Source organism: Ascidia mentula, chromosome 3, assembly GCF_947561715.1.
Source record: "Ascidia mentula chromosome 3, kaAscMent1.1, whole genome shotgun sequence".
Classification (NCBI taxonomy): Eukaryota; Metazoa; Chordata; class Ascidiacea; order Phlebobranchia; family Ascidiidae; genus Ascidia; species Ascidia mentula.
The window spans coordinates 19,872,122-19,898,912 of record NC_138568.1 but is presented as its reverse complement, the minus strand read 5'-3'; the positions used below and the strand labels follow the sequence as shown (position 1 = coordinate 19,898,912).

General features: G+C 38.7%; 2 protein-coding genes across 2 annotated transcripts; both read left to right on the top strand.

Moving 5' to 3' along the window:
- The first annotated feature begins 2,885 nt into the window (after positions 1-2,885).
- LOC145895905 (G-protein coupled receptor GRL101-like) lies at positions 2,886-6,158 on the top strand. The gene is made up of 8 exons (XM_082984683.1): positions 2,886-2,918; positions 3,465-3,596; positions 4,266-4,412; positions 4,488-4,784; positions 5,093-5,273; positions 5,340-5,517; positions 5,570-5,781; positions 5,839-6,158. Exons 1-8 carry the CDS (start codon positions 2,886-2,888, stop codon positions 6,156-6,158), a joined length of 1,500 nt encoding a protein of 499 aa, XP_082840809.1.
- Positions 6,159-7,832: 1,674 nt separating this feature from the next.
- On the top strand, positions 7,833-24,576 carry LOC145895904 (uncharacterized). The gene is made up of 10 exons (XM_082984682.1): positions 7,833-7,917; positions 12,382-12,501; positions 13,514-13,941; positions 16,572-16,768; positions 20,025-20,098; positions 20,153-20,351; positions 23,081-23,425; positions 23,714-23,901; positions 23,961-24,327; positions 24,405-24,576. Exons 1-10 carry the CDS (start codon positions 7,833-7,835, stop codon positions 24,574-24,576), a joined length of 2,175 nt encoding a protein of 724 aa, XP_082840808.1.
- Positions 24,577-26,791: the final 2,215 nt, after the last annotated feature.

Here is a 26,791-nt window from a genome sequence, read left to right as displayed (position 1 = left end):
TAAGTGATAAGGCATTAGTTGCAATAGTGTAAGGTGTGGTAAGGGTCTGTAAATACTACATGACTTGTTTTCATTGGCATGATTCGTAAACTAATGCAGGTGTTAAGGATGTGTTTCGCCAATGCAGGAAAATACCCATTCCTTTACTGTCATGACATCATAAAGACGTTTTAGACCTTGAATACAAAGTATTACAGTCGAAAAAGACTTTAAATGCAAATTATCGCATATCCGGGCACTACAAGCAAGCAACCTTTATGACGCAACAGTGTTTTACTATTGGGCGACCAATCATAGGAAATTTGCATAATACTAAATTGACAGTTTTTGTTGTTGGGTTAAAGTGGTTTAATTTGTTTGTCTGTTCCTCAGCTACCCTGTTTTGAAAACCAATTATAGGATAAAGCGAATCTTCGGTATTGTTTATATTTCTTGACATACTATTGATGTTATGACAAGATGTTGTAACAAATCCAGTTTGAGGCATTTTTGCTTTAGTGAAGTGCAGCAGGTGTTTGGAGGTTAAACTTCTTTTCGTAATTTTGGGTCAGTTTTGAGCTGAATTCCCATATATGGGTTTAAAGAAGGTTTGTTTAGTTACTACATAAGTCGCAAGTAAATCTCATCTGCATTCAATTGGAGTTTTTAATTATAATAAATAAACGCGAAACATTCAAATATTTCCAGTGTTGATGAGAAAGTGAAGAACAACAGCTCAACAACCACAACCGCAACAACCAACGGCATACAGGGGAGTTGGATGTGTCAAGTAAGTTATTGTTTGGTCGGAAATAAGTTTACCAAACGTAATGAAAATGGTTTAGATGTTTACGTACATTTGTAGGTTCATACCAACACAATGTACTTAACTACTTGCTGTACAAACTCCAGTTTAAACAAAAGTTTACAACAATGTTTACGCAGTCGAACGCAATTATTACACGAACTTACAAAGATTTTGACTTATTTCGTCAAACGTAAATATTTGTTACCTCAATGGTTTGGTTTCTGTAGTTTTCTAAACTACTGTGGAACAAACCAACAATCAGAGACATGATGCGAGTTACAACGAATGTTGTGGTTTTGCATTTCACTTGTTCGTTTCAAAGCGAACTAATCCACGAAAAACAATGGAAATATTGTTTAATAAGATGCTTCATTCTTATATGATCAAAGAACTTCACACTGCGCAGAAGTTTAAGTGTATAAATAACTCTAAGAGTCTCAGAGATATTTAACAGTGTCTCGATGGCCTGAGCGGTTATTGGGTCACTTCGATTGTTAAATCTGCTTCTGCCTCGTTCTCACCAGCAAACCGTTGTATCCGAATAAACAGTTTATTATCAGGCTGTGGGAATAAATCCCAAGCCGTCGAATAGCTTGTAGAGTCTCCGTAATAATAGCAGTGTAACAGTAATACGATAGAACAAGTAGAATCAAATAGAATCAAATAGAATCAAATAGAATGAATTTACCGGTCTAAACTGGGCTTTTTAAAGCTCTCCATACTGAGAGCTGATTGGTCAATAATGTCACGTGATATCACGAACCGCTCGAAGTAATATAACACAAGAACATAGGTGTGATGTGACCTAAGCATAGGAGAACATTTTATGTGGTAAACAGGATGTTGAATGAATCACTTTACTCGAGAATATTCGATGGCTAAATCATTTGGGTTACATTATGGGATTATGCAGTACATGTGCAAAGCTGCACGCAAAACATTACGCAATTCAAGCACTGGTTTCTGTAACGTATGTTACAAGTGCTTGTAGAAAGATTACGTTGTACAGACGTTGTTATATACTGGTGGGCAACATTCAGTGACATCATACACAATAACCACACTACGCCTACTTCTTTGCTACAAAACACAGGGTTCAACTAATTCCTCCAAAGCGCGTTGCATTCGCCTGCTCTATGGTGGATATGACTTCCGCCGCATCTCAATTGGCCATTATCTTCACGGACGATGTACGAACCCGGTGTCTCATGAGGTTGAGTCACTTCGTAATACCGAACTTCACCGTCGTAGCCGACAAAGATCCCCGTAACATTGTTGCGGAATTGTTTGAATACTTTTATCGCGAGTTATAACCTCTTAGATATTTCAGTCTGATTCCTTATCATCATGGAAGATTGTTCGCTCTCTTTGACACATTGCACATTTGTTAACTGTTTGTAATGTTCTTAAATCTCTAAAGCTCGGAGATTGGAATTTCATCCCATTCTTTAAAACCAACTATGGGATGTGGTGGCGAGTAAAACTAACTTCGCATGCAAAATTGCTCATTCTGAAACGTAGAAAAAAATATTGCAAAGTTTTATTTTTTTTAAATTGGAACAAGACTTCAATTATACGTGATAATACTTATTTAGAAATCCTAAAACTTAACGAAAAAAATACGTTCCCCAGACAATTCCTGTGCAACGTTGACATGCGTGGAATTTATGTAGTATTTGGGATGCACTAAACCACACAATACGTCATGTAGTACTGATTTGTGATACCTACATTTTTAAAAATTGGCACAAAAACTAACAGAAGATATATCCCTGTTGTGTGTGCTCAAAGTGCGGCGACCACGGCGGATAGAATATTGTAAAATGCGGCCATAACTACGAAACCTTTGCAACAAGAGTTTAGAAGAGGAGTAGCCTGAAAAGTCAATTTCGTCGTCACATTCCACACGTTTAAGAGTTAATTCTCGCTTTCGTCACAAATTGTATTTGTTCGTGAAGCTTATTTTGCTTATTTTCTTTGTTTTTTACCTGGTTGATGTAAAAACTTTAACAAAACTTTAAAAATAAACATCTTGTAATGCATGACAATCACATGGTGATCACAATCCCAGGTATAAAAGTCTCGAAAGTTTGCTGTCATGACGTCTGTTGCAGTCGATGTGTCGTTGGACGTTTGTACCTGTCCTATACCCGGAACCACGTGATGTGTTTTACACAGGATGGAGTGATAGAGTTTTGGAGGAGGTCGTTCGACAACAAACAACTGTGCGATGGGAGGCGGGATTGCAGTGGTTGGATCTACACTCCTGGCACACGTCGATACGTCGACCACGATGAAGATCCTCAACTTTGCAAACATCGGAAACACTGCGTCACAAAAGACGGACTTGTCAATATTCCTATGTCCAAAGTATGCGACGGTTTCATCGATTGCTGGGATGAAAGTGACGAATATCCAGAAGAATTGTGCACAAAGGAAGGAAGTTTCTACTGTCCAGCGTTAAATGGAGCCAAAGTAAAGTTATTTCTTAAACCACTAAAAATCAAAGACACGGAAAGTTAGAGTAAAATAACTTCAAAGCTGCATTTTAACTATAAAAGCAGATAGGTATCGGTGTCTGTTGTTCAGTATTGTTTGTCATAATGCCCTTTGTTGAATCTTTAGCACACAGTTAACCACAAAGACGGTTTAAGTATTTTACCGACTTTGGCCACAGATTTCTGTCAACGAATCGGAGGTTTGTGACTTCACAATTAACTGCGATGACCAAAGTGACGAATTAAACTGCACAAAGGACGGAAGGTTTTATTGCGAAAACAAACAACCATTGTTCGTTCAGAAGGAGAAGGTAAATACATGTTAACAATATTTAAAGTTTTGTGTCCTGTGGCAAAGATGTTTTGATTACGTGCATGTCACTATTGTGACTGAAATTAATTCAGCGAACCCGATTTCGGATTAAAGTTATTGGGAGGGCGGGTATGGAAGTTTTAGAACCGATTTAGGAAGACATTTTCCCCTTTTTTTAGCGCTTAATTTCCCAACCCCAACTATGGTAAATGCTCAGTTCACCCTGCACTAACGGCTCACCGTCAAAACAAAAGTTGGGAGCCGAACTACAGAGGCGGATATTTTCATAATTAAATAAAATGACGTCAACACGAATAAAATTTAGAAGCGTCTAAAGTCAAAAGGACGAAGATCAAAGAATAAAGTGCGACCCACTGCACAAATCAATTTCTTTACACCTAACTAAACAAGCACACCTCAACGTTTGCCGCCAGATGAGAACTGCCAGTTTACAAATTTATTCTTATTGTTGTCGCCAGATTTCTGGTCAATTAGCGCGTCACACACCTTCCACGTACCCAAAACTACACATGCATATTGCAGTACACATTTGTTTGTCCAATTTCCATAGTTCCGTTGTTCGCAAATTATATGCAAGACAGTAATTTCGAATGACGCAAATATGACCGACTTAACAACAAAGTTTTCTTTAATTTACTCCACATAGAAATTCAATGGAGTCGGCGACTGCTCTGATTGGTCAGACGAGTGCCAAATAAATGCAGTATTTTCATCACCATACTATTTGATTGCAAATCCATTTCTACGAGTCATTGTGTGGATAATGGGGATGCTCGCCATTGCCGGAAATTTGGTAAATTAAACTAAGTTTGTTTTGTCTTTGTTGCACAATAAGAACACGTGTTATATTCTTTCAATTTGTTTTGAGGTTGTTATGGTGATAGAAGGGAAAACGTTGGCGACCACAGAATCACAATCTGCTGCATTTCGCACAAACCATCTGCTCGTTTTGAATCTATCCGTTTCCGATCTACTCATGGGAGTTTATCTGATGATGCTGGGTGCCGCTGGTGTCAGATACTCCGGAAATTATTGTGCCAATGACCTTATTTGGAGATCAAGCGGAAGTTGTACCACAATGGGGGTATTGGTTTTGCTTTCAAGCGAAACATCGGTGTTTACAATGGTTCTGTTGACCATATTCCGACTGTATGCTGTGAAAAACGTAATTGAAACAATTGTATTTGGTTAAGTCAGCTATTGCCAACTTCGTTCAACCGTTGACGGCCCTTTCCAATAGTTTATCGCTAGATTCTTAGCCTGACATGAGAAACGAATCTAAAACGAATATTGTTAAAATGACGCAGTTTTGCCCAATTTTGGAACTACAGGGTGGAGAAAACGGAAACAATTTCCAGTCCGACGTGATTCGTACTGAAATCTACATTCCCCGTTTCACGAATTGAAAGACCGCCCATCTTGCAAACGTTTTGCTTTTAAATTCAAAAACTTTTATGTTCTCTTGTGTTTCAGCCATTCGATGCTTCCTTGAAACCGGAAATGAAAACTGTTGTCGTTTCCATTATTCTCTCCTGGGCATTCTCGTTTACAATTGCTTTTATTCCACTCACAACTCAACTACAACATTTGTTTGAAACCAAAGCTTGGATGAATGAGAATCCGTTTTTTGACAATGTTGCAGTCGACTTCACTAGTAAGATATTGTCGTAGCTGTTGGCGGTGAAATCAGTTTCAAATGACACTAGTGTTGCGTATACAGGCATGAATAACTTCATGGATCGATTTGTAACTTTCCAACACAACTTTACAAGCAACGATTCCCAAGTACTCAACACTGCCCTCATGCGAGTGAATGATGCTAATTCCTGGATGGATTTTATGGATATTCTTGAGGATTACAATTTCACTGATCTATTTGATATTTCTGGATATTTGGGGTTTGTTTTTCTTCGCGCGAAATTTTATCGCTACAAAATTGTTTGTGTGTAGATATTACAGCAGCAGCAGTGTTTGCATAAGCAAACTGTATGTAACGATCAACGACAAGGCATGGGGATATTCAATCACCATCATTACTCTTAACTTCCTGGCCTTCATGTTTGTGGCAATTACGTATTTTTGGATTTACAAGAAGTCTACTGACAGTGCCAGGCAAGTGAACGAGAGACCAAGGGATGGAAGGGCGGCAACACAAAACAAAGGTAAGAACATTTATATTTGCAGACATATTGTTCCATTAATGCTGTTTGTTTCGGCAGAAATGCAAAAGAAAATCCTGCAACTGATAATTACCGATTTTCTCTGCTGGGTTCCAATTTCCATCATGGCATTTGTAAACTTCGGTGGAGTCCCTATGCCACCAGTGATATACGCTGTGTCAGCAATCATCCTGCTCCCCATCAACAGCTCACTAAATCCCCTCATCTACTCCAACGCACCGAAACTACTTTATGATAGAGTCCGGGATGGCCTACGTGCCGTTTTCAGGCGTCAACCACAGGAAGAGCAACAGGAAAATGTGGTTGTGGTTGCTAACCACGAAAACTTACATGTGGTTGAAGCAGAAACCGCTCTGTAAATAAACCTTGCATTCAGTTTGTGGAAAATGTGTTTTTTCCTGGCATCGAATGGATAGAACCGAATCTTGTTTCTGACGTCACGCTTTAGTCTGTGATGGCAAAGTAATTTCAACATGAAATTGATATTTCAAGAGACATCTTTCCATTGAAAAATCTCACAAATGGGGCAAAGTAACGTCTTTGACGTCAGACCCAACCAACGGAACAAAAAAACTTGAATTTTGGTTGGTGTGCACTCCGTTTGCTAAGATTTGCTTTTTGGTTGCGTTTTGTGGGTCTTCATTTTATGTACCATGGTATGAGTCACGTGATGAGTTGATCGGACTCGTCGCCCACGTTCACATGTCATCCAACACATGGACACTCTTATCATGAGTGAGTGTTGGAACGCTTGACATCAACTTGGGTAGAATCATTTTGGACATTACAATGATGCGGGTGATTCCCGTTGATACAAGTGACTTCCCTATTACATTTTGTTTCTGAATCAACGTTTACTTGCAAATATGATGTTATGATGTTGGAAACATTCCATGCAGCCAGCTCATGGAATACAAACTATCGACAGATGAAAATATAATCTGCTACCTTCAAATATCACCAAAAAAAGTTGAAAACACCCCCTCAAAACCCCCTCTCACACGCCTTGTACATAAACCTCGCCCTGTGTATTTTGTATATCATTGATAAATATGTTTTACTGCAAACAAGATGTCGTAAAATTCATGGCAGGATAAACTCTCTGTGTAAATCGCATCATAATTCACATTCCATCGTTAACATTGCATCAAATGTCCAGCAGCAAGATATTTCGTTGAACGTTTTTTTTTCTCTCAATCAATTACTGTTTTGTATTCAATATCAACTGGTTCTTTCGCTGCTAATTTAAACTTTCACGAAAATTTAATCGTTGTGTTGAATGTTTGCTGATTGCGCATATTTTGTGCTACTTGTTGTTGTTATCAATAAACACAGTGTTGAGAGGGTAAAAGTGTGTGTATTCTTAAACTTGTGAATTGTGATGAGGTACAAGTTCCAACCACACTTCATGAGTTTGTTGAGGAATTCCTCACCTGTTTGAGTTGGTTCTTGTTTGAATTGTCGTCGTGACGAAAATAAAACAGGTTCTTTCCTGTGCTAGATCGCTAAGCAACTGCACCCGTATTTTGCCCTCAACACACCTCCTCTACAAGCACAGGTTACGTTCTAGAAAAAAAATGGGGATAATTGTTTGCGCGTCATTTGTTATGAATGATTCAGCTTCAACGTACAGTGAAAAAAACGCCTATGGGCGATCGAGTGCGCCGAGACGAACCACAAATATCTGTCGGAATGAGTTAATTTGTTGCATACACTTGTGGAAAGGTTGCTCGCTCTTCTCTTTGAACAAAAACATCGAAAGAAGACAACCTACTGCCTTGCTCGCACTCCATTGTGGACTTGGTTCAACAGAGATGCGAGAGTAGCGACTGCACGTCATCCCGTTGCATGGCAACGAATGAGTCATCAACATAACGTCCCCAAAACTGAGGAGGGCTGGCTAACGTTGTCCAATGTTCAACCGACCATCATGAAGTTGGCAACAGCAACGGAGAGAGGAAACCATATTCCCGTAAAGGATCACCTCTGAAACAAAGGTAAGTGGCATCGAGGACCAAACGAAGACATCTACAATGTGTGACAGCAACGAGCAACTTTGTTCCAATGTTAAGTCGTTTCGTGATCTTTGTGCTGCTACGTTCGCGGCCAACATTACCGGTACGTTGGTGAACAGGAAAACACATCGAACGAAACCATTACCTTTTCTTGCACACACAGCTCTTTTATCTGCATAGCAAAACTTTTTGACAGTTTCAAAACTTGCCCACGTTCAGCAAAATTGTCCGTAATCATGTCTATCTCACATAGTTTTTCGGGTATTCTGTAAGTCCGGGATTCGCCGAATGTTTTAATATTTATCCAAACTCGAATGTTGACCGAATCTTGTTAATTTTGCACAAAAGTACTTGAACATAAACAATCAATATAAATGTCATGGGCACCGATAAAACCATGAGGGTTATCCAGTCAAGAAGTCAACATTAAATTTGCCAGACTGGCAGGCGAGGAGCGCCGCGCACGAAGCTGTCAATTAACTTGCAACCATGGTTGCAACGTCATGATTATGGAAATATTTCAATGCTGAGCAGGAAATCAGTCGTCACGCTGTTGAAGAGGGAGGCCGAGTGTTGAAATAAAAATCTGCGGGAAAACGAAGCGGGCACTCTGGCAAAGGTTAAAGTTTAATTTTGCACAAATTTTTCAACATTACGCTACATCCTTTTGAAGGGAAGAAGTCAACAGCACACTTACCGACTGTTTAATGCGCGCGATTTGGCCACCAACTCCTGTGGATATTTTCCTCATCTGACTTTAAATGTCTAAATTTGAGTCAGTATTTAATACGGGCGTCCCAATATGCAAATATTACGAATGAGGTGGGCTTCAGATCAAGATATTCGTAATTTTAACAAACGTCGTATAAAATGTGTCATGATAAAGAATAGCGTTCTAACAATATAGTAATGGTAGGAGTTATTTAATGCAGAAAAATCACTTGCATTCTTTTTGCAGTTTTGCTACTGTTTCTGTCCAACGCCATTCAAGATGCGAAACATCACTCCACAGTGGACTAATTTCTGAAACAAAATTTGTTGATGTATCGAATTATTGGCCAAATTGTTGTTTTGCTGGACTTCAGTCTGTTTTGGCCAAGCATGACTGACTGTTAGAAACTCTTGTTGCTTGTTTAAGGAATACGTGGATTAAATAGCGCACTTTGTCCTGAAACAAGCAATGTGAAAATTATTGACTCTTGTTCAAACGAACATGGTTAAATAAGTAACGTTTTGATTTAAGAACCTTGTCACCCATACGTTGATCTTGTCTGGCTTTACATGTAGGCGGTACATTTGTGTAATACGCCATCATGTTTGTCCATTGCACAGTGAGTCAAAAAATATCAACACGTCATAAAATACGCCTATATGACTCACAGGCGGTATTGTTCAATCGCCACCTATGTTTAAAAAAGTTATGTTATTAGTTCTCCGAAGTTTGGCAAACAATACAGCGGTGTTGTTCACTCGTTTAATTCACATTACAAAACAGAATGACAAGGGAAAACCGTTGATTGTAAATTAGTGTTTTGCCGGTAACTTTGGCAATCGCATATGATTCACGTTTTGCAATATTTAATGTGTGTTTCTTTGTTCATTTATTATGGTCGCAAGCCACTTTCAAAGAACAAATTAATCCTGTCCATTTCGCAATGGTTTTTGCCACAAAAATGGTTTCACCAGGTACACTAATTAGCCCACTCTTAAATAAAATAAAGATTTGGGTTATCTGGGCGATCAGCATTATAATGTGGTTGTTCTTAACCTTTTTTCTCTCATTTCCCCATTTTTTTTGGAAAAGGAATCCTTTTTTCCCACTTGTGTTTAAATTTTTACCGTAGAATTTAATTATTAAATTTGCGCTATATCTGTTATGCACTTTAGACATTTTTAGGTGGATACAGAACATAACAACTACCTTCGTACATTCGGTGCCAACTAATCACCCACAAACAACCATACAATTTCCCACAGGTAAAACGCATTTGTATTTTTAGGTGTTGTAGATTTCGAAAAAAATCAGCTTGCATGCAAACATATTTGCTACAATTTAAGCTGCGAAAATATAACAAAAAGTTTCTTCTTGCCTACAATAGGTCACCTAAAACAGAAAAAATATTGTCTCCAACCTGTTTTGTCTGCAGTCACAAGTATAATGGATATATTTAAATTTATTAGTTTCGTGTGCCAAATGAATTCCTTTAGGAAATATCTGCATGACAGGGAAGTTGAAGGCCGCATCTCTGTATTTCTATGGAAAAGACTTTCCCGGTTGGGAATTGCCCTTCTGCGTAACAGAGTAAAATTGTGTGTAACAATGCAATGGGTCATGCATGGGCGCCAGTGTTTTGGTTGAATGAGCGCAGATGAACAGGCTGTTGCCAGGGCGATTTTCAGCGTGTTTGGGGCAGTTTTACTTTGGTTTTCAGGGTTATTAGTCAGGCAGTAAATTGGTAGAGGGTGCTGTTGTACATGTAGCTGAAAAACTACCCAAATATTGAGGTTGATTTTGTGAAAAAATGAATCACAGAAAGTATGTTCAATTTGTGATTTTCTGTTAGTGCCGACCCTTGGCAAGGAATTGTGGCCAAATTTATAATGGAAATAACTACTTAAACTGCTCCCCCGGGGGCATTTTGACCCTCTGTTGGCCATCATTTTGGCCAAAAAAGCAGAAAAATGTGTAGGTTTGTTTTGTGAAAAATGAATCGCAGAAAGTTACCTCCATTTGCGATTAAGTGAAGCCACCAACCCTCCTCTACACAATTCATGAAGAATTAGATGTCTTGTAATTGTCTTGGGGCCCCACCGGGGCTGTTTGTACACCCCCTAGGACTGACAATTTAGCAGTTAGCCTTTGCAAAACCCCCCAATGTGCTGTCGTAATGCAGCTGCAATCAATTTTTTTTGTGTTCAGCAATAGTAGTCCCCCTTCATGAGTCATCAGACCCGGCAATTGTTTTTGGCAAACAAGAGAAACTGTAACCAGGTGCACAATAACAAATGACTTCTAAAACTCAATTTTTAGGATTTAATTGAGAGATGCGGCCTTAAAGGATGCCACCATGACTCATTAAAGAACAAGAAAATATTGAATGACCTAAGAAGAAGAAAATTTATCGATGACCGAAATATTTTTTGCAAAAATTTGAGGGAAAACTTAAAAATTCAAATGTTGCTCATGAACCCCAAAGGTGGAAGTGGGATGAATTTTGGGCGGTCTGTAAACGAACAAAAGCACAAAAAAATGCAACAAAATTATGTTTGTTTATGTTTACTTTTTTTGTTGAATTACAAATATATTTGTGATTCTGGTATTTTAACAAATATACAATTTAGTTTGTCAGAAAAGCTTCCGTCAAATTTAACACAGGGGTACATGACCACAAAATGTTGGGATTCACCAATCTTAACTGTGACTTCCAACAACATGTAGATAATAAACAAATGGCAAAGAGTTCTAAATTACACCCATGCCATGACCACTCAGTTTCACACTTCTGATGGCTATGTATAGCAACTACTGATCTCTAATAATTAATGCAAAAAATGCTTGAATTAAGACAGTGTTAAAAAAATATGAAAAGTTTTTTTTTTTATTTAGCCCTAACCAGCCTACTAAAATAAAAAAAAAACAGTCACTACTGGGATTAAAAAGCCACAAATACAAACAAACACACAGAACTACAACCTGAAAATCAATAACAATAAAATGAGACAAGCATGCAGACAAACAAATGACCATAAACAAAAAACTAATAGCAAATGAACAACTATTAGCAAAAAAAGTTGATAATGTATCACAGCAATTCTGTTCTCTCTGTATAAACCATTAAAACTCACAAATGGTTTGGACAGATGAACAGATGCCATTGTACACGTTGTCTGTTTGAATAAAGGTTCTCAACCTAGTAGTTCAAAGTATCTCTCTTAACTTAAAGCAAAACACAAACCAGCCAGCTCCACAACAAATTTTGTCTGGTGAGAACGGCATAGGTTTCTGCACGAAAAGACAACCAACCCAACATTCATGATCTGCAATTTCAGAAAGGAAAATTTAACAACATCAACGCCAACAAAACTGGTGTTTGTGATGATAGGAATATTAGCTTTGGCCATTCAGAGTAATTTACTCCATTCCCAATGTCCGTTGTTGGTTAATCTTCGAATACAATCTTAATTCACATGAAATAATCTAATTTGCTACCAATGTGTTTAAAAGTGCTTCTAGATACAAACTCGCTTACATGTAGGAAGAATTATTTATCATGATATTCAGAAACCCGTACAAGTCGATTTTGTCTGCAGTTAACTACCGGACTCAGAAGACAACGTCGACACGCATGTTACAGAAGATAAGTTCAAAGAAGGTTGCATTTAAAGCATCATGGCAGTTCTATGTTAATAAGCTGATAACGCAAAACACATGCATTCTTTACAAGCAATTCCTGCTTTTATCCGCAGAACTCAACGTAGAAAGATAGGCAGAAAAATGAACATCCGGTTAACATACCACCAGGGAGTGGTTTGCGTTATCAGCTTATTAACATCGTTCTTTACTAAGAGGACATCGTGGTCAATGCAATCTTCAACGTGAGAAAGATGGTTGAATTCCTTCCAAATCCCGCACTTTACCCGAAAAATCTGGAAGATCGACTCGCCTGTCTCCGCTTGGAATTCGCAGGTTTTGCCAAACGAAAGCCATGCCTGTAATCATTTGAAATTTATTCACCAGACGTACGGAGTAATCAATAAGAACATAATACTGTATTCACAGAAATAGGATGCCTATAGCGCAGCTTGGATTCCATTTGTGTATAACCTCAAAATGTCCATTTGGAAGAAGACCTTGGTGTTTTTATTTTGAGTGAACATTATTCCAGCGTTTTTTCATTACGTCATCTACATAAAAAAACTTGCAAAGCATTTGGAAGTAAAAAACCCTGTGTGTATGGACTAATTCTGTTTATGCAAAGTGGTTGCTATAAACTACGTCATTTCTACAACTTTGTAAAAATATGATATATTTATCAGGTATTTAAATGGAGACTCATAATAAGTACTTGGGTTAATAAAATACAAGCAGAAAACGTTTTGTGGAATATTGCAGTATATTCCTAAAAGCGCGCCAACACGTCTGTTCTGCAACATTTTGACAAACACTTGTCACCGTTATTTATTATCACATGTGCTATCAATGTAGGCCCGTGTTCAAATATTATTGTGGGCAGCAGAATGTGGACAAGTTTGCTTTTGAGAAAAGTTGATTTGCTTCTGTTGCAATCATCTGCAAAAGCAGATAATAGGTAGTTGCAATAAAAGCGTGTGCCACAAACGAGAACATTAAAACCATTAGGCCACCATGTTTGCTGGGAACATATCTGCATATGTTAAAGAGCCTCTAACTTTAAATCATTGTAAATTAAAAAAACCTTATGGACTGTTTACAAAAAGACGAAAATCTTGAAGAGCGAACGCTACTGTCTTAATTTATGCTTAAACGCGACCTGCTTCTCCTTTTGGGGGATTTCTAACCAACAGGTATTTGGAACGGCGATGGGTGATTGCCAATGTGGTAATGGAGACGATTGAAAATAGGGCGCTGGCAACATTTGCAAATCTTCCTCGTTTTTGGAGGCCTTGAGTTAATGATACGTTTTGCATTATCGATGTATCGGTCCTCCATTCCTTCCTAGTCCATCTGACCGGCATTAGCGATTCTATCAAGTTTACTTTGGAGGAAGAAATAGATAAGAAACTACCATTCTTGGATGTGGAAGTGTACCGAAACGTGGACGGCAAAATCGGCACTCGCGTCTACCGTAAGCCGACTCACGCAAACCTTTCCTTCTGGTTGGCGCATCCATTACAACACAAAAAGGCGGTTGTGAAGTCCCTTATAGCAAGAGCTGATATTTTGAACTCAAGCGAAGAAGATCATGACGAAGAGATCAATATAATTCGACACGAGCTGCGGGAAAACTCGTACCCCTCGTGGATATCACGTAGAAGGTCGGGCGTCACATCAAATGACCCGACGCCAACCTTCGGTTCGGTGGTTCTTTCCTATGTCCCCACACTCACCGAGATTTTACAGCGGATGCTGACCGATTACGACATTAGGGTCTACATTAGGCCCCACACAACATTCCGTAGATTATTGTCGCACCTCATTACTACGGAAGCAGCGGAACAAAAATGAGTTGTTTACTCAATTCCATGTGGAGAGTGCGAGGGGGCCTACTTCAGGGATACAGGAAGAGCACTGAAAACCAGAATTAAGGAGCACCGCCGCGACGTTGCATCAAAGTCACAAGGAAGACAGCGTTGGGCAAGCATGCTGCCTTAAAAGGTCACCGGATTGCCTTCGACAAGGACGAGGTTCTTGAAAGGGAGGTGGATCATACAAAGCGCCTTTTTCTAGAAGCGATCCATATCCACAAGAACAAGCGCTGTGTTAATGATAGGAAACAGTGCGTATATTTCCTGGTGCTTTACAACAACTTGCTGTAACTGTTGTTTCCAGCCCTTTTTATAACATCATGTGATATCATAAGCGGAGTTAGCGTTATCTTTTCGTGTTGGTTGTGTGCTGAACCATCAGCCTATGAAAGCTTAGCTGGATAGCAAGTGAAGCGTCGGTGATTATAAGTTACGGTTTTATGTGAGAAACGAACTATTTAAATATAATATGCCTGGCAGGAACAGCAACATTATCTTTGTACTTTATACAGGTATTCACACCACAGGGCGCGCTATTGCCAATGGCGCGCAGATTAATTTTGACCGAAAATTTGGAAACTATATTCCAAGCGGCGTCCGTAATTAAACATTGTTTTGAATCCAACAATCTTATGTTTTAGATCATCAAAGGAATAATGGCAAGTTATTTCAATAATTTGGCCCGTTCGACCACTTCCTGGCTGTGCCTCTATTGCAAATTAACTTGAAACATCTGTTTAATTGTCTAATTTGAGTCAGTAGTTGATGAGTGCGTCTCAATATGCAAATATTACAGCGCTTTAGAAAACGAACGATGTGGGTCTCGCATAAAGATATTCGCATTTTCAACATAACGCCGTAATGTATTATGATGAATAATACTGCTTCAACATTATAGTAATGGTTGGAGTTATTTAATGCAGCCTACATATATGCAGTCGTTTGGCACAACGACGTTTTATTGCGCCATCAGGTTGTTGACCGCACGCGGTCATTAACAAAAATATTGGATTCGATGACCGTCAAACAATTTGATTGGTTTTTACCAGCGTGCATTGAGTTAAACATATGTTCATTGACATTGCAAGCGATTTGTTTAATCCAGTGTTTCTCAAACTTTTTTTCAATACCGCCCCCCAAACACCTTAGTCATTTAACAACGCCCAACAGAACAGACAAAAAACATAACGAATTTATTTGTTGCTTGTCAATTAATGCGATGGGTGACGTTGGTGGAATGACACCAATTTCGTCTGATTTCTAATATTTAAATACCAAACTCTAGTTAACAACAAGTAAACCATACAACCGAAAATCCTCATTTTTACTTCTAGTTCAGCATGCGAGAAAAGCCGTTTTTGCAGTAGCATAAATTATACAAAGATTGGACTGAATCATTTGGGCCAGTGATTCCCAACCTTTTTGTGGTTGCGTACAACTTGGAGGTAAAACAATTTCGTCGTGTACCACCTAGTTGAGTGTTATAAAGTAACATAGGGGATGAACTATCCGAAATTTTGAAATCAGTTACGATTTATTAAATTCGAACTATACCCGCAAATTACGGAAAGATGCTCACGTACCACCTGGAATGCGGTCGCGTACTACTAGCTGTACACTAGTTGTACACGTACCACCGGTTGGGAAACACTGACTTACACTATAAGAGAAAATTTGCCCTGTCACAAAGCGCTCATTTATTTCCTAGCGCTCCCCAATCGCCCATTTGGTCTCCAGCGCCCCCCGTGCGATTGCGCCCACTTTGGGAACCACTTGTTTGATCAAATATACACAATATCTTGCACGATTACATTTTCAACTGAATCATGAAAGTTGCAGCATCACTAAATATTCACAAATCCCATCATTTTTATTTTTCACGCTAACTACGCTGTTGAACAACAAATATGAACACAAAATATCATGGGTCGATAAAACCATTGATGGAATAAGTCCAAATTGTCCCAGACGAAGTCCAAGTTTAGCCCGAAGGGAAACAAACATGACTTGTGACCCCAAGTTCAGTCCCATTTACTTGAAGTAAGAAGTTTCTTATTAGTGAGGCAGAGTTGCGTTCGTAAGTAAGCAAAACACAATTACGCCTTGAATAAATATTGCGTCAAGTGACATTAGTTTGTAGAAAGACAATCGTATGGAAGCCGCGCAATGCCCGCCCGTGTGGCCCTTGTGCCCTAGCCTCAGTCTCGTGTTGGGACAATAGGAAGTGCTAAGGAAAAACAGATATCGTCATAATGAACAGGGACGATAAAAGGAACAGTGCAGAATATCCATATTATTTGCGTAACAATGCCAGTCTATATTTAATCGCTGGCGATGTTTAGTGCGAAGGCAAACCTAAGGACAAAAGTAAGTTTGCATGAATATAGACTGGGCATCTACTTAACAATATACATTGATATATTGGTATTTCCTACGGAAAATTTTTTCGTTACGGTGTTGGGATATTTTGCTGTGATCTAGGCTAGCTTATTTGCAAACAAATTTTTCAACCTTATTTAGAGGTATGTGTAGATTGGCTGTTACGAATCCACGTCAACAAACATCATATTTGCCAAGCATGCGTTGGCCAAGCATGCTGCCTTAAAAGGTCATCGGATTGCCTTCGACAAGGACGAGGTTCTTGAAAGGGAGGTGGATCATACAAAGCGACATCTTCTAGATGCGCTCCATATCCACAAGAACAATCGCTGTGTTAATGATAGGAAACAGTGCGTATATTTCCCGGTGCTTTACAACAACTTGCTGTAACTGTTGCTTCCAGCCCTTTTTTTGACATCACGTGATATCATAAGCGGTGTTAGCGTTATTTTTTCGTGTTGGTGAACCATCAGCCTATGAAAGCTTAGCTGGATAGCAAGCGAAGCGTCGGTGAATATGAGTTACGGTGAAAAACGAACTATTTAAATATAATATGCCTGGCAGGAACAGCAACATTATCTTTGTACTTTATACAGGTGTTCACACCACAGGGCGAGCTATTGCCTTGAAAATGGCGCGCAGGTTAATTTTGACCGAAAATTTGGAAACTATATTCCAAGCGTCGTGCGTAATTAAACATTGTTTTGAATCCAACAATCTTATGTTTTAGATCATCAAAGGAATATTGGCAAGTTATTTCATTAATTTGGCCCGTTCGACCACTTCCTGGCTGTGCCTTTATTGCAAATTAACTTGAAACATCCGTTCAATTGTCTAATTTGAGTCAATAGTTGATGCGTGCGTCTCAATATGCAAATATTACAGCGCTCTAGAAAACGAACGATGTAGGCCTCGCATAAAGATATTCGCATTTTCAACATAACGCCGTAATGTATTATGATGAATAATACTGCTTCAACATTATAGTAATGGTTGGAGTTATTTAATGCAGCCTACATATATGCAGTCGTTTGACACAACGACGTTTCATTACGCCATCAGGTTGTTGACCGCACGTGGTCATTAAAAAAAATATTGGATTTGATGGCCGTAAAACAATTTGATTGGTTTTTACCAGCGTGCATTGAGTTAAACATATGTTCATTGACATTGCAAGCGATTTGTTCAATCCAGTGTTTCTCAAACTTTTTTTAAGTACCGCCCCCCAAACACATTAGTCATTTAACAACGCCCAACAGAACAGACAAAAAACATAATGAATTTATTTGTTGCTTGTCAATTAATGCGATGGGTGACGTTGGTGGAATGACACCAATTTCGTCTGATTTCTAATATTTAAATACCAAACTCTAGTTAACAACAAGTAAACCATACCACCGAAAATCCTCATTTTTTCTTAAAGTTCAGCATGCGAGAAAAGCCCTTTTTGCAGTAGCATATATTATGCAAAGATTGGACTTAATCCTTTGGGCCAGTGATTCCCAACCTTTTTGTGGTTGCGTACCACTTGGAGGTGAAACAATTTCGTAGTGTACCATCTAGTTGAGTGTTACAAAGTAACATAGGGGATGAACTATCCGAAATTTTTAAATAGGTTACGATTTATTAAGTTCGAACTATACCTGCAAATTACGGAAAGATGCTCACGTACCACCTGGAATGCGGTCGCGTACTATAGTTGTACACGTACCACCGGTTGGGAAACACTGACTTACGCTATAAGAGAAAATTTGCCCTGTCACAAAGCGCTCATTTATTTCCTAGCGCCCCCCAATCGCCCATTTGGTCTCCAGCGCCCCACGTACGATTGCGCCCACTTTGGGAACCACTTGTTTAATCAAATATACACAATATCTTGCACGATTACACTTTTAACTAAATCATATAAGTTGCAGCTTCACTATATATTTACAAATCCAATCATTTTCATTTTTCACGCTAACTACGCTGTTAAACAACAAATATGAACACAAAATATCATGGGTCGATGAAACCATTGATGGAATAAATCCAAATTGTCCCAGACGAAGTCCAAGTTTAGCCCGAAGGGTAACAAGCATGACTTGTGACCCCAAGTTCAGACCCATTTACTTGAAGTAAGAAGTTTCTTATTTGTGAGGCAGAGTTGCGTTCGTAAGTAAGCAAAACACAATTACGCCGTGAATAAATATTACGTCAAGTGATATTAGTTTGTGGAAGGACAATCGTCTGGAAGCCGCGCAATGCCCGACCGTGTGGCCCTTGTGCCCTAGCCTCAGTCTCGTGTTGGGCAATAGGAAGTGCAAAGAAAAAACAGATATCGTCATAATAAATAGGGACGGTAAAAGGAACAATGCAGAATATCCATATTATTTGCGTAACAATGCCTGTCTATATTTAATCGCTGGCGACGTTTAGTGCGAAAGCAAATCTAATGACAGTAGTAAGGTTGCATAAATATAGACTGGGCATCTACTTGACAATGTACATTGATATATTGGTATTTCCCTAGGGGAGTTGGATATTTTACGGTGATCTAGGCTAGCTTATATGCCAACAACTTTTTCAAACATTTACAGGTATGTGTAGATTGGTTGTTGAAACGAATCCACACCAACAAACATTATGTCAGATAAAGTTATTGAATACTGGTTACTTTGCGAGGATTTGTCAAACTGTAACTTACACAGCTCAAAACATTTTGTGTTGCAGAAGTCGTAGGTTGATCGGAGAGAGGATTTGAGACGGATCAGGGAAGAGTCCGACAGACTAAAAATGGGAGCAAGGTTTGTGAGCTATTTAAATTCTATACATGGTAAAATATAGCCACATTTTTCTCGTAAAAACAATAAATAGGCATAATTTTTGCGCGGGATAAAAATGAACGTAAACATTTACCCCGTCCAAGCGTGGACGTTTAAATTTTAATTTGTTGTTTCTATGCAAGTCTTAGCATGGTTGGGGCTATACGGTTTATAGAGTTAGGTTAAACTCGGTCTGGCCTGTGATCAAGTTAACAGGTGTTATTAACTTACACGGTGTCTCACGCTTCTCCAGGCGCATTGTGAGCCCGGGACGAAATTTTGGTTCCTTAATATCGCACAAAAATTGTGCCTGTACATAATCTGACAGCTGGTTATAAACGGTCGCTTACAATATGTGCCGGCCTTTTGTAAGCGATGGAATCCCGACGGATCGGCTGGATTAAACTAAACGTGGTTTAAAGTATTTAAATCAGACATATGGTTGAACCAGTGTGAAGATTAAACTTTTGTTTTCCAAGCAATGACGATAAAAGCCTTTGAACAAGCTTGATCAAAAAATATGAATGGTTCCGTGAGCTGTCGAGATTTGGCGAAAACTACTGAATATTTATTCTAAGCGTTTGAGCAACAAGCGGATGAGAATAAAAACAAACAGAAAAAAGTGACGACAGTTTATTTTAAAATCCAATGAAATTTTGGAGATTACCAGTTAACTTAAATAATATTGCAGTGTTCCTTGGATTTAATGTTTGTAAAACTTCACTAAAATCCATGATGACGTCAATCCCCTGAGTTAGAAAAATATATCATTGCAAGATATAAACTCTTTGTGTTTTATCAGGTATTGGTTGAAGGTGGTTGGAATCTTGCTCTCCTTCATCACAATTGCTGCAGCACGGTATAATCTTAGCGAAAGTAAGTATTTTGTTACAAATCATAAACTCTAAATTAATTTAATATATTGGTTAGTTTTACAGATTATGATGGATATCAAATCGATTTACGTTCATGTGTTTTGTGCAGAGTTCACTTGTGATGATGGGAGGAAGGTGAAGGCTTGGTCGTTTTGTGATGATTCTCTTCGTGGTCCCCATTGCAGGGACGGAAGTGATGAGAAACCAGTCAATTTTTCCACTTATCCTGAAAACCTCATCAGTCCTTACATGAGGTGAAAGCACTTAAATATGTTCCCTACATTCGTTGTATTAGTGTTGACCAATCAATAGACGATGTTATTAGGGTTTGACTTTTATTAAAATAACGAATTTTGAACAGTTTATAATAAAGTCGGGTCAAATCAGAAAGTTTCATAACCCCACGCGTTTAGAAGTGTTTTTTCTTTAATATTTCATGGGAATTATTGATTGCGAAACACTCACATGTAACAATAATGTTGTTGAGGTAAGAAGTGGCCAGTGGGTGGCGCAAAGAATGAATCTAAGATAAGTAAAGGTTTATATCAGGGGTGGCCAACACGTTGACCGCATCACAGTTTGCGTTGACTTTACAAAATTTTAAATGAACGTAATCGTCAATCTTTTTTCATATTTTACCGAGAAAACCAAAAGTTTCATGTTCGCCTGTTTAACACATTGTTTGTAAATTGAGCATTGTTACCAAACACGTGGCAATGTTGCGCAACACGTGGCATTGTTACGCAAAACGTGGCATTATGACCAAACATGTGGAATTGTCCGGTAATACAAAGAAGCAACACTCTGTGCCTTTATTAGCAGTATCAGGTTTCCTCAGTAAAACAGTTTGGCGCAGAACAAAAGTTAAAATATTTTTGATATTGTAGGTGGTATAAATACGTTACAATCATAATGCAATTACTTCTAAAACTTTGTGTTGAGGAATTGACGATTATAGCGCACGAAAAGTGTATTCCCACTAGCAAGTGTCATGTTAAAGATTTTTAGCAGGCGTTGCTTATCTTATACACAAGCAAAGTGGAACCAATAATATGAATGCTGTGAGCTGCAGACAGATGGCCACTGTGTGTTTTTGTATTCTGGAAAACTAATCCGCCACAACGAATATTACTCAAAATTTTACACAAAGCAATGGAAACAGAAATAATATAAACGATGGCAAAAAAAGAAAAAAACGTATTAAAAGAAAAATGTGGGAAAAGAGTAAAGAGGATAAGAGAAAAAAACGTCAGAAAAAAGTAAGCTATGTTAAGCGTGAAAAGCAAAAAAAAAACGAATTAAGTAATGGTACAGGATTAAGTTTTGTTGATGTAAGAATGGGGTGGAGAGAAGGTTGATTAATTTATATTTATAGAATTTTTGACATCGGCCAGGACGCCCTCAGGAAAGGTGTTGTCCCTGTTCCGCGGGATTACAAACTTAAAGTTTATGGACTGTTTGAGGGACTTGATGAGGTGTTGGGGATGTTGTTCGAAGGGCAAGGGTCACTGCGGATTCAGTTACGGGTTTTTCAAATGGTATGGCAACGTAGAGGTGTTCAGAAGGGCTGTAAGGGTTGTGGCGTAGTGTGTGTTAGGTTGTGGGAATTTGAAAAAGTTTAGGTGTGCTGCGGTGTCAAAGTAGGTGGTGTTCATATTAAGAAGTGCGTGTTTCTAATTCGAAGGTCGAGTAATTTAGGGAATTTCAAGGTTATATTCAATGAGGGAAAATTGGGGTGTTGTGGGGGATTCCAGTATGCGGGGTTTGAAATATTGTTTTAAAGGAAAGGGGAAGTGAGAGGTCAGCAAAGAGGGAGATGTTTACCATGTCGTAACAACCAAGCTCTGCAGAAGCGCAGAGTTTGAGAGGATGGGACCGGAAGTCCTACATGCACACACGTATGTACGAAGTAGGCGCCATTGTCAAAAACAATAATAAACGTACAAGATATTGGCTTTCTAAAAACAGTTTGCGTTGAAGTCATTTGGTACTATTGCCTTATAGTTATGCATAACCTTCTCTCCGGGCATTAGGTTATAACATGTGCCACATGTACAACTAATCAAGAAACACTGGCTGTTTGTGTTGTTACAACGGCATGGACTTCATTCGGAGCAGCGGTATTTTGAATGTACTTTGCCACATAGACATTTAAGATGCTTGCCTAATGTTGCGTATGTAGTGCGGCAGTACGATGTTTTCTTCCGTTTGTGAGACCGCATTTCGGTAATGCCGTCGTCCCGCATGGTTGACTTGTGGCAACTGGTTGCGTGGGTGCTTCTGTAGGAACCACGGGAGTTGTGACGGTATCGTTTTTTTACCACACCGGGATTTCAACCCAGGTTAAGATACGAGTCGGGCGTCTGTCTTGCTCTTATCTACGGTTTGCGGTGGTTTTTGTGTCTGATGCCTCGTTTGCAGCTGCTTTTCGTTCATTGACATTTGTCGAAATCCTTTCGAAGGAATAGAAATCTTCGCGAAAGATTTGATAAATTTGGCATTGCTTGACAGAGTTACACGAATAATTACCTGATTCCAATAGTTTACTCCACCTTGTTCTCCGTATGGATGCACCTAGTTTGGTGCCCAACGGATGACGGTGACTGTATAGTCACCACAAAGTGGAAGTCTTTGCCTGACCGGATGGTCGGCATGATCGTCAGCATCAGTGGCACCAAGTTGCACTGATGAGACCTTATAGTACGAAACAATGGTCAACTGTTTACAGTTCATAGGATTTATAATATTGGCTCCAATATGCTTTCCATTAGTTATTTTTCAGCAGATGTTACGCAAAATTATTGTGAAGTCGTAGGTTGTGTTTTGTTATTCACACATCTGCATACACAATCGTGCATGACAAGTTGGCGTTAATCTGGTTTATTTCAAAAAAAGCCATGACGACTCTTCATGTTTAACATTAACAAACACAATATCTTGCGAAACTATTGATGTGTGACGTAATAGATTACTTTTGTTGCAGTTGCGATAACAAGTTTGACCACGGCAATTCAAAGAAAGCATGCGCCCTAAGAGTGGAAGAGTTTTGCAAAGGAATAATCCAATGTGTTGGAAAAACACCTTGTGACGGTGGATGCCCTTCCCACTTCCAGTGTCCGAATTCATCTTGTTGGAAACGTTCGACTGTTTGTGATGGCGATCCTTGCAATGACTGTCCAGCTTTCCAACACTGGAATAATGGACATGGATTCAAATGTGTTCGGAATGGCACGAATTGCAATCTTCCGCAAATGTTTTTATTGGACGACATTGCCGATTGTGACGATAAATCTGATTTGTGTTACACCTCGGAGAATGGAGATGTCAGGTATTTCGTTTTTGATTGTGTTTTGCATATGCGTACTTGCCAGCACTGCCCCAGACTTCCGTCTCCCAATGTGTTCCTTATCTTACTATATATCATATTTTCTTTTAACGCCATTGGATCGGTGTTTTCTACTGGCGTCGAAAAAAAAGAAACGTTTTAAAGTAAAATATAATTTTAGTCATATGAACTTTGTTGTTTATATTAATGGGTATAAATAATAAAATGAGCAGCTTTAACTGCCTGCTTATGGGCAAAGTATGGCATCTGTAAACAAATTTGTTATTGCAGAGATATTCGTACTTCTTCATCTCTGAACGAACGACTGTGTTTCCAATGTACAAATGACCCTATGATCATCTCAAGGTCAAGTGTTTGTGATGACGTCATAGATTGCCCTGATATGAGTGATGAAGCCAGTTGTAATGGGAAATTCCCTCAGCAGTGTAGCAACAACAATATATGGTATTTTTGTAGTTATGAAAATAACTTTTATTTCGTTGATGCAAATAACTATTAATTTTATTTAGTTCAAAACCACGTTGTGATTGTTTCGACAATAATGGAGTCTGTTACAACACATTGGATGCAGCCAACATTTCCTGTAACTCAAAAAATGAAATCTGCGACAAGCTCGCTCATTGTTTGGGGAATTCCCCATGTGAGTACCTCTGCCCCTCCCACTTCCAGTGCCCAAATTCAGCTTGTTGGAAACGTTCGACTGTTTGTGATGGCGATCCTTGCAATGACTGTCCAGCTTTCCAACACTGGAATAATGGACATGGATTCAAATGTGTTCGGAATGGCAGGAATTGCGATCTTCCGCAGATGTTTTTATGGGACGGCATTGCCGATTGTGATGATAAATCTGATTTGTGTTACACCTCGGAGAATGGAGATGCCAGGTATTTGTGAACTGTTATGGTTGGTTAAAAATTCCTACAGGTTAAGATAAGACAGAATGGACTTGTGTCATTTGCAGAGACATTCGAAGTTTGGGGACCTTTAATCATCGTTTATGCTTCCAATGTACAAATGACCCTATGACCATCTCAAGGTCAAGTGTATGTGATGACGTCATCGACTGTCCCGACAAAAGTGACGAATGTTTTTGTCAACCTGGGAAAACCAAAGATTGTGGCAAGTTTCATTAGTAAGTGATGAAGCATTAGTTTATTCTTTGGATTAAACCACTGACATCCAATGCGACACCAGAATTCTATGACTTGTAACAGTGTAAGGTGTTTTAAGTGTCTGTAAATACTACATGACTTGTTTTCATTGGCATTACTTGTTTACATCGGCATGACTCATGAATAATGCAGTTTAAAATGATGTATTTCGCCGCTGTAGGAAAATACCCTTACCTTTACTGTCATGACATCATAAAGGCGTTTTAGACCTTCAATACAAAGCATTGTAGTCGAAAAAGACTTTAAATGCAAGTCATCGCATATCTGGGCACCACAAGCGGGCAACCTTGGTGACGCAATAGTGTTTCAATAATGGGCGACCAACCATAGGAAATTTGCATAATATCAAGTTGACAGTTTTTGTTGTTGGGTTAAAGTGGTTTCAATATGTTTGACTGTTCCTTAGCTACTCAGCAGTACGTGTTTGGAGGTTAAGCGTCTTTTCGTAATTTTAGGTCAGTTCTGAGCTGAATTCCTATGTATGGGTTTCAAAAACGTTTGTTTAATTATTACAGGAGTCGCAAGTAAATCTCATCTGCATTCAATTGGAGTTTTTAATTATAAAAATAAACGCGAAACATTCAAATATTTTCAGTGTGGATGAGGAAGTGAAGAATGACTGCTCAACAACAACAACCAACTACATACAGGGGAGGTGGACGTGTGTGGTAAGTGAGAATGCATAACTTATTGTTTAGTCGGAAATAAGTTTACCAGACTTAATGAAAATGGTTTAGATGTTTACGTACATTTGTAGGTTCTTACCAACACAATGTACTTGCTCACTTGCTGGACAAACTCCAGTTTAAACACACGTTTGCAACAATGTTTAAGCATTCGAACGAAATTATTACACGAACTTACAAAGATTTTGACTTACTTCGTCAAACGTGAATATTTGTTACCCCAATGGTTTGGTTTCTGTTGTTTTCTAAACTACTGTGGAACAAACCAGCAATCAGAGACATGAAGCGAGTTACAACCAATGTTGTGGTTTTGCATGTCACTTGTTCGTTTCAAAGCGAACTAATCCACGCAGCACAATGGAAAGATTTTTTAATAAAATGTTTCATTCTTATATGATCACAGAACGTCACATTGCGCAGAAGTTTAAAGTGCATGTGACACGGAAAAATCAAACATGTAAATAATTAAACTAAGAGATGTTCATAACTTTAAAGTGCAACAAACGGATTTTGATGTTAATTTGGGCTGCAGAAAGATGGCCGCTATTTAACCTATTATGTCTTATTTAGTTGTGTAATAATAAAACAGTTACTGGGACTGGGTGTTCTTGTTGTTATAGGCATTAATGATCGCTAACGTGATACATGAACTTTTGAAAACACGACAGAGACAAACCGTCAGTTTAGCATTGTCGTTTTGTCCAATCACAGCAAAAGATAGAAGTAGGTTTATTGAATTTTGAGGCTGGCAAAAACCGCCAGGAAAGGCCGACCTAATTAGCTGATTATGCAACACAGTTATTCTGTCATAGTACCACTTTTTGCCTTACAGTAGTGTTGCCTACGAGTTCGAGTCATAAAAGATTCATTTAATTCGCCACAATCAACCACAAAAACTAGAAATGATGCTGGAATCATTTTCTAATTAAGGTCAATGCAAAGAGGAATGTTAAAGTTACCAAAAAATGGCGTCATGTAATGTCACTGAGCAATGAAACGCACCAACCCCGTCTCATCGAAGTACAGAGTAATGTCGTTGCTGCTATACCCTTTGGTCTTCAGATAATTAGGGACAAATAATCCTTTGGTTTGTAACGTCACAGTGACATATTTTTGTGTGATGTAAAACCCTGTCCTGACCTTTGACGTAACGTAATCTGTGGATTATTCTATGTTTGAAGCTATTTGATATCTGCAATACAAGGCGCCTTCTCCTATCTAAACAATGCATTTTTTCGACGCTAGTGCCTTGTGTGATGTCCTTTTTATCTTCAGCGCAAAAGGTTTTTCGATTTTTGGTCTCCGCTACTTTTCGTGCAGTTTTCTACATTGTTTAGTTGACGTACAACCGAAAAACTTTGGATATAAGTTGGTTGTAGTAGTTTTACGCAAAGTTGCCATGACCGTGTCATATGCACTTTAAGTGCTTGTGCAAAGATTACGTTGTACAGAAGTTGTTATATACTGGTGGGGAACATTCAGTGACATCA

What these genes read in the sequence shown, in the direction of transcription:
- LOC145895905 (XM_082984683.1), top strand. Translation starts at nt 2,886, where the DNA reads ATGACGTCTGTTGCAGTCGATGTGTCGTTGGAC. An exon ending in TGTTCGTTCAGAAGGAGAAG is followed by an intron (nt 3,597 to 4,265) that starts GTAAATACATGT and finishes TACTCCACATAG; the next exon opens with AAATTCAATGGAGTCGGCGA. An exon ending in GATATTTCTGGATATTTGGG is followed by an intron (nt 5,518 to 5,569) that starts GTTTGTTTTTCT and finishes GTTTGTGTGTAG; the next exon opens with ATATTACAGCAGCAGCAGTG.
- LOC145895904 (XM_082984682.1), top strand. Translation starts at nt 7,833, where the DNA reads ATGTGTGACAGCAACGAGCAACTTTGTTCCAATGTTAAGTCGTTTCGT. An exon ending in TGTGTTAATGATAGGAAACA is followed by an intron (nt 16,769 to 20,024) that starts GTGCGTATATTT and finishes GTGTTTTATCAG; the next exon opens with GTATTGGTTGAAGGTGGTTG. An exon ending in TCGGAGAATGGAGATGCCAG is followed by an intron (nt 24,328 to 24,404) that starts GTATTTGTGAAC and finishes TGTCATTTGCAG; the next exon opens with AGACATTCGAAGTTTGGGGA.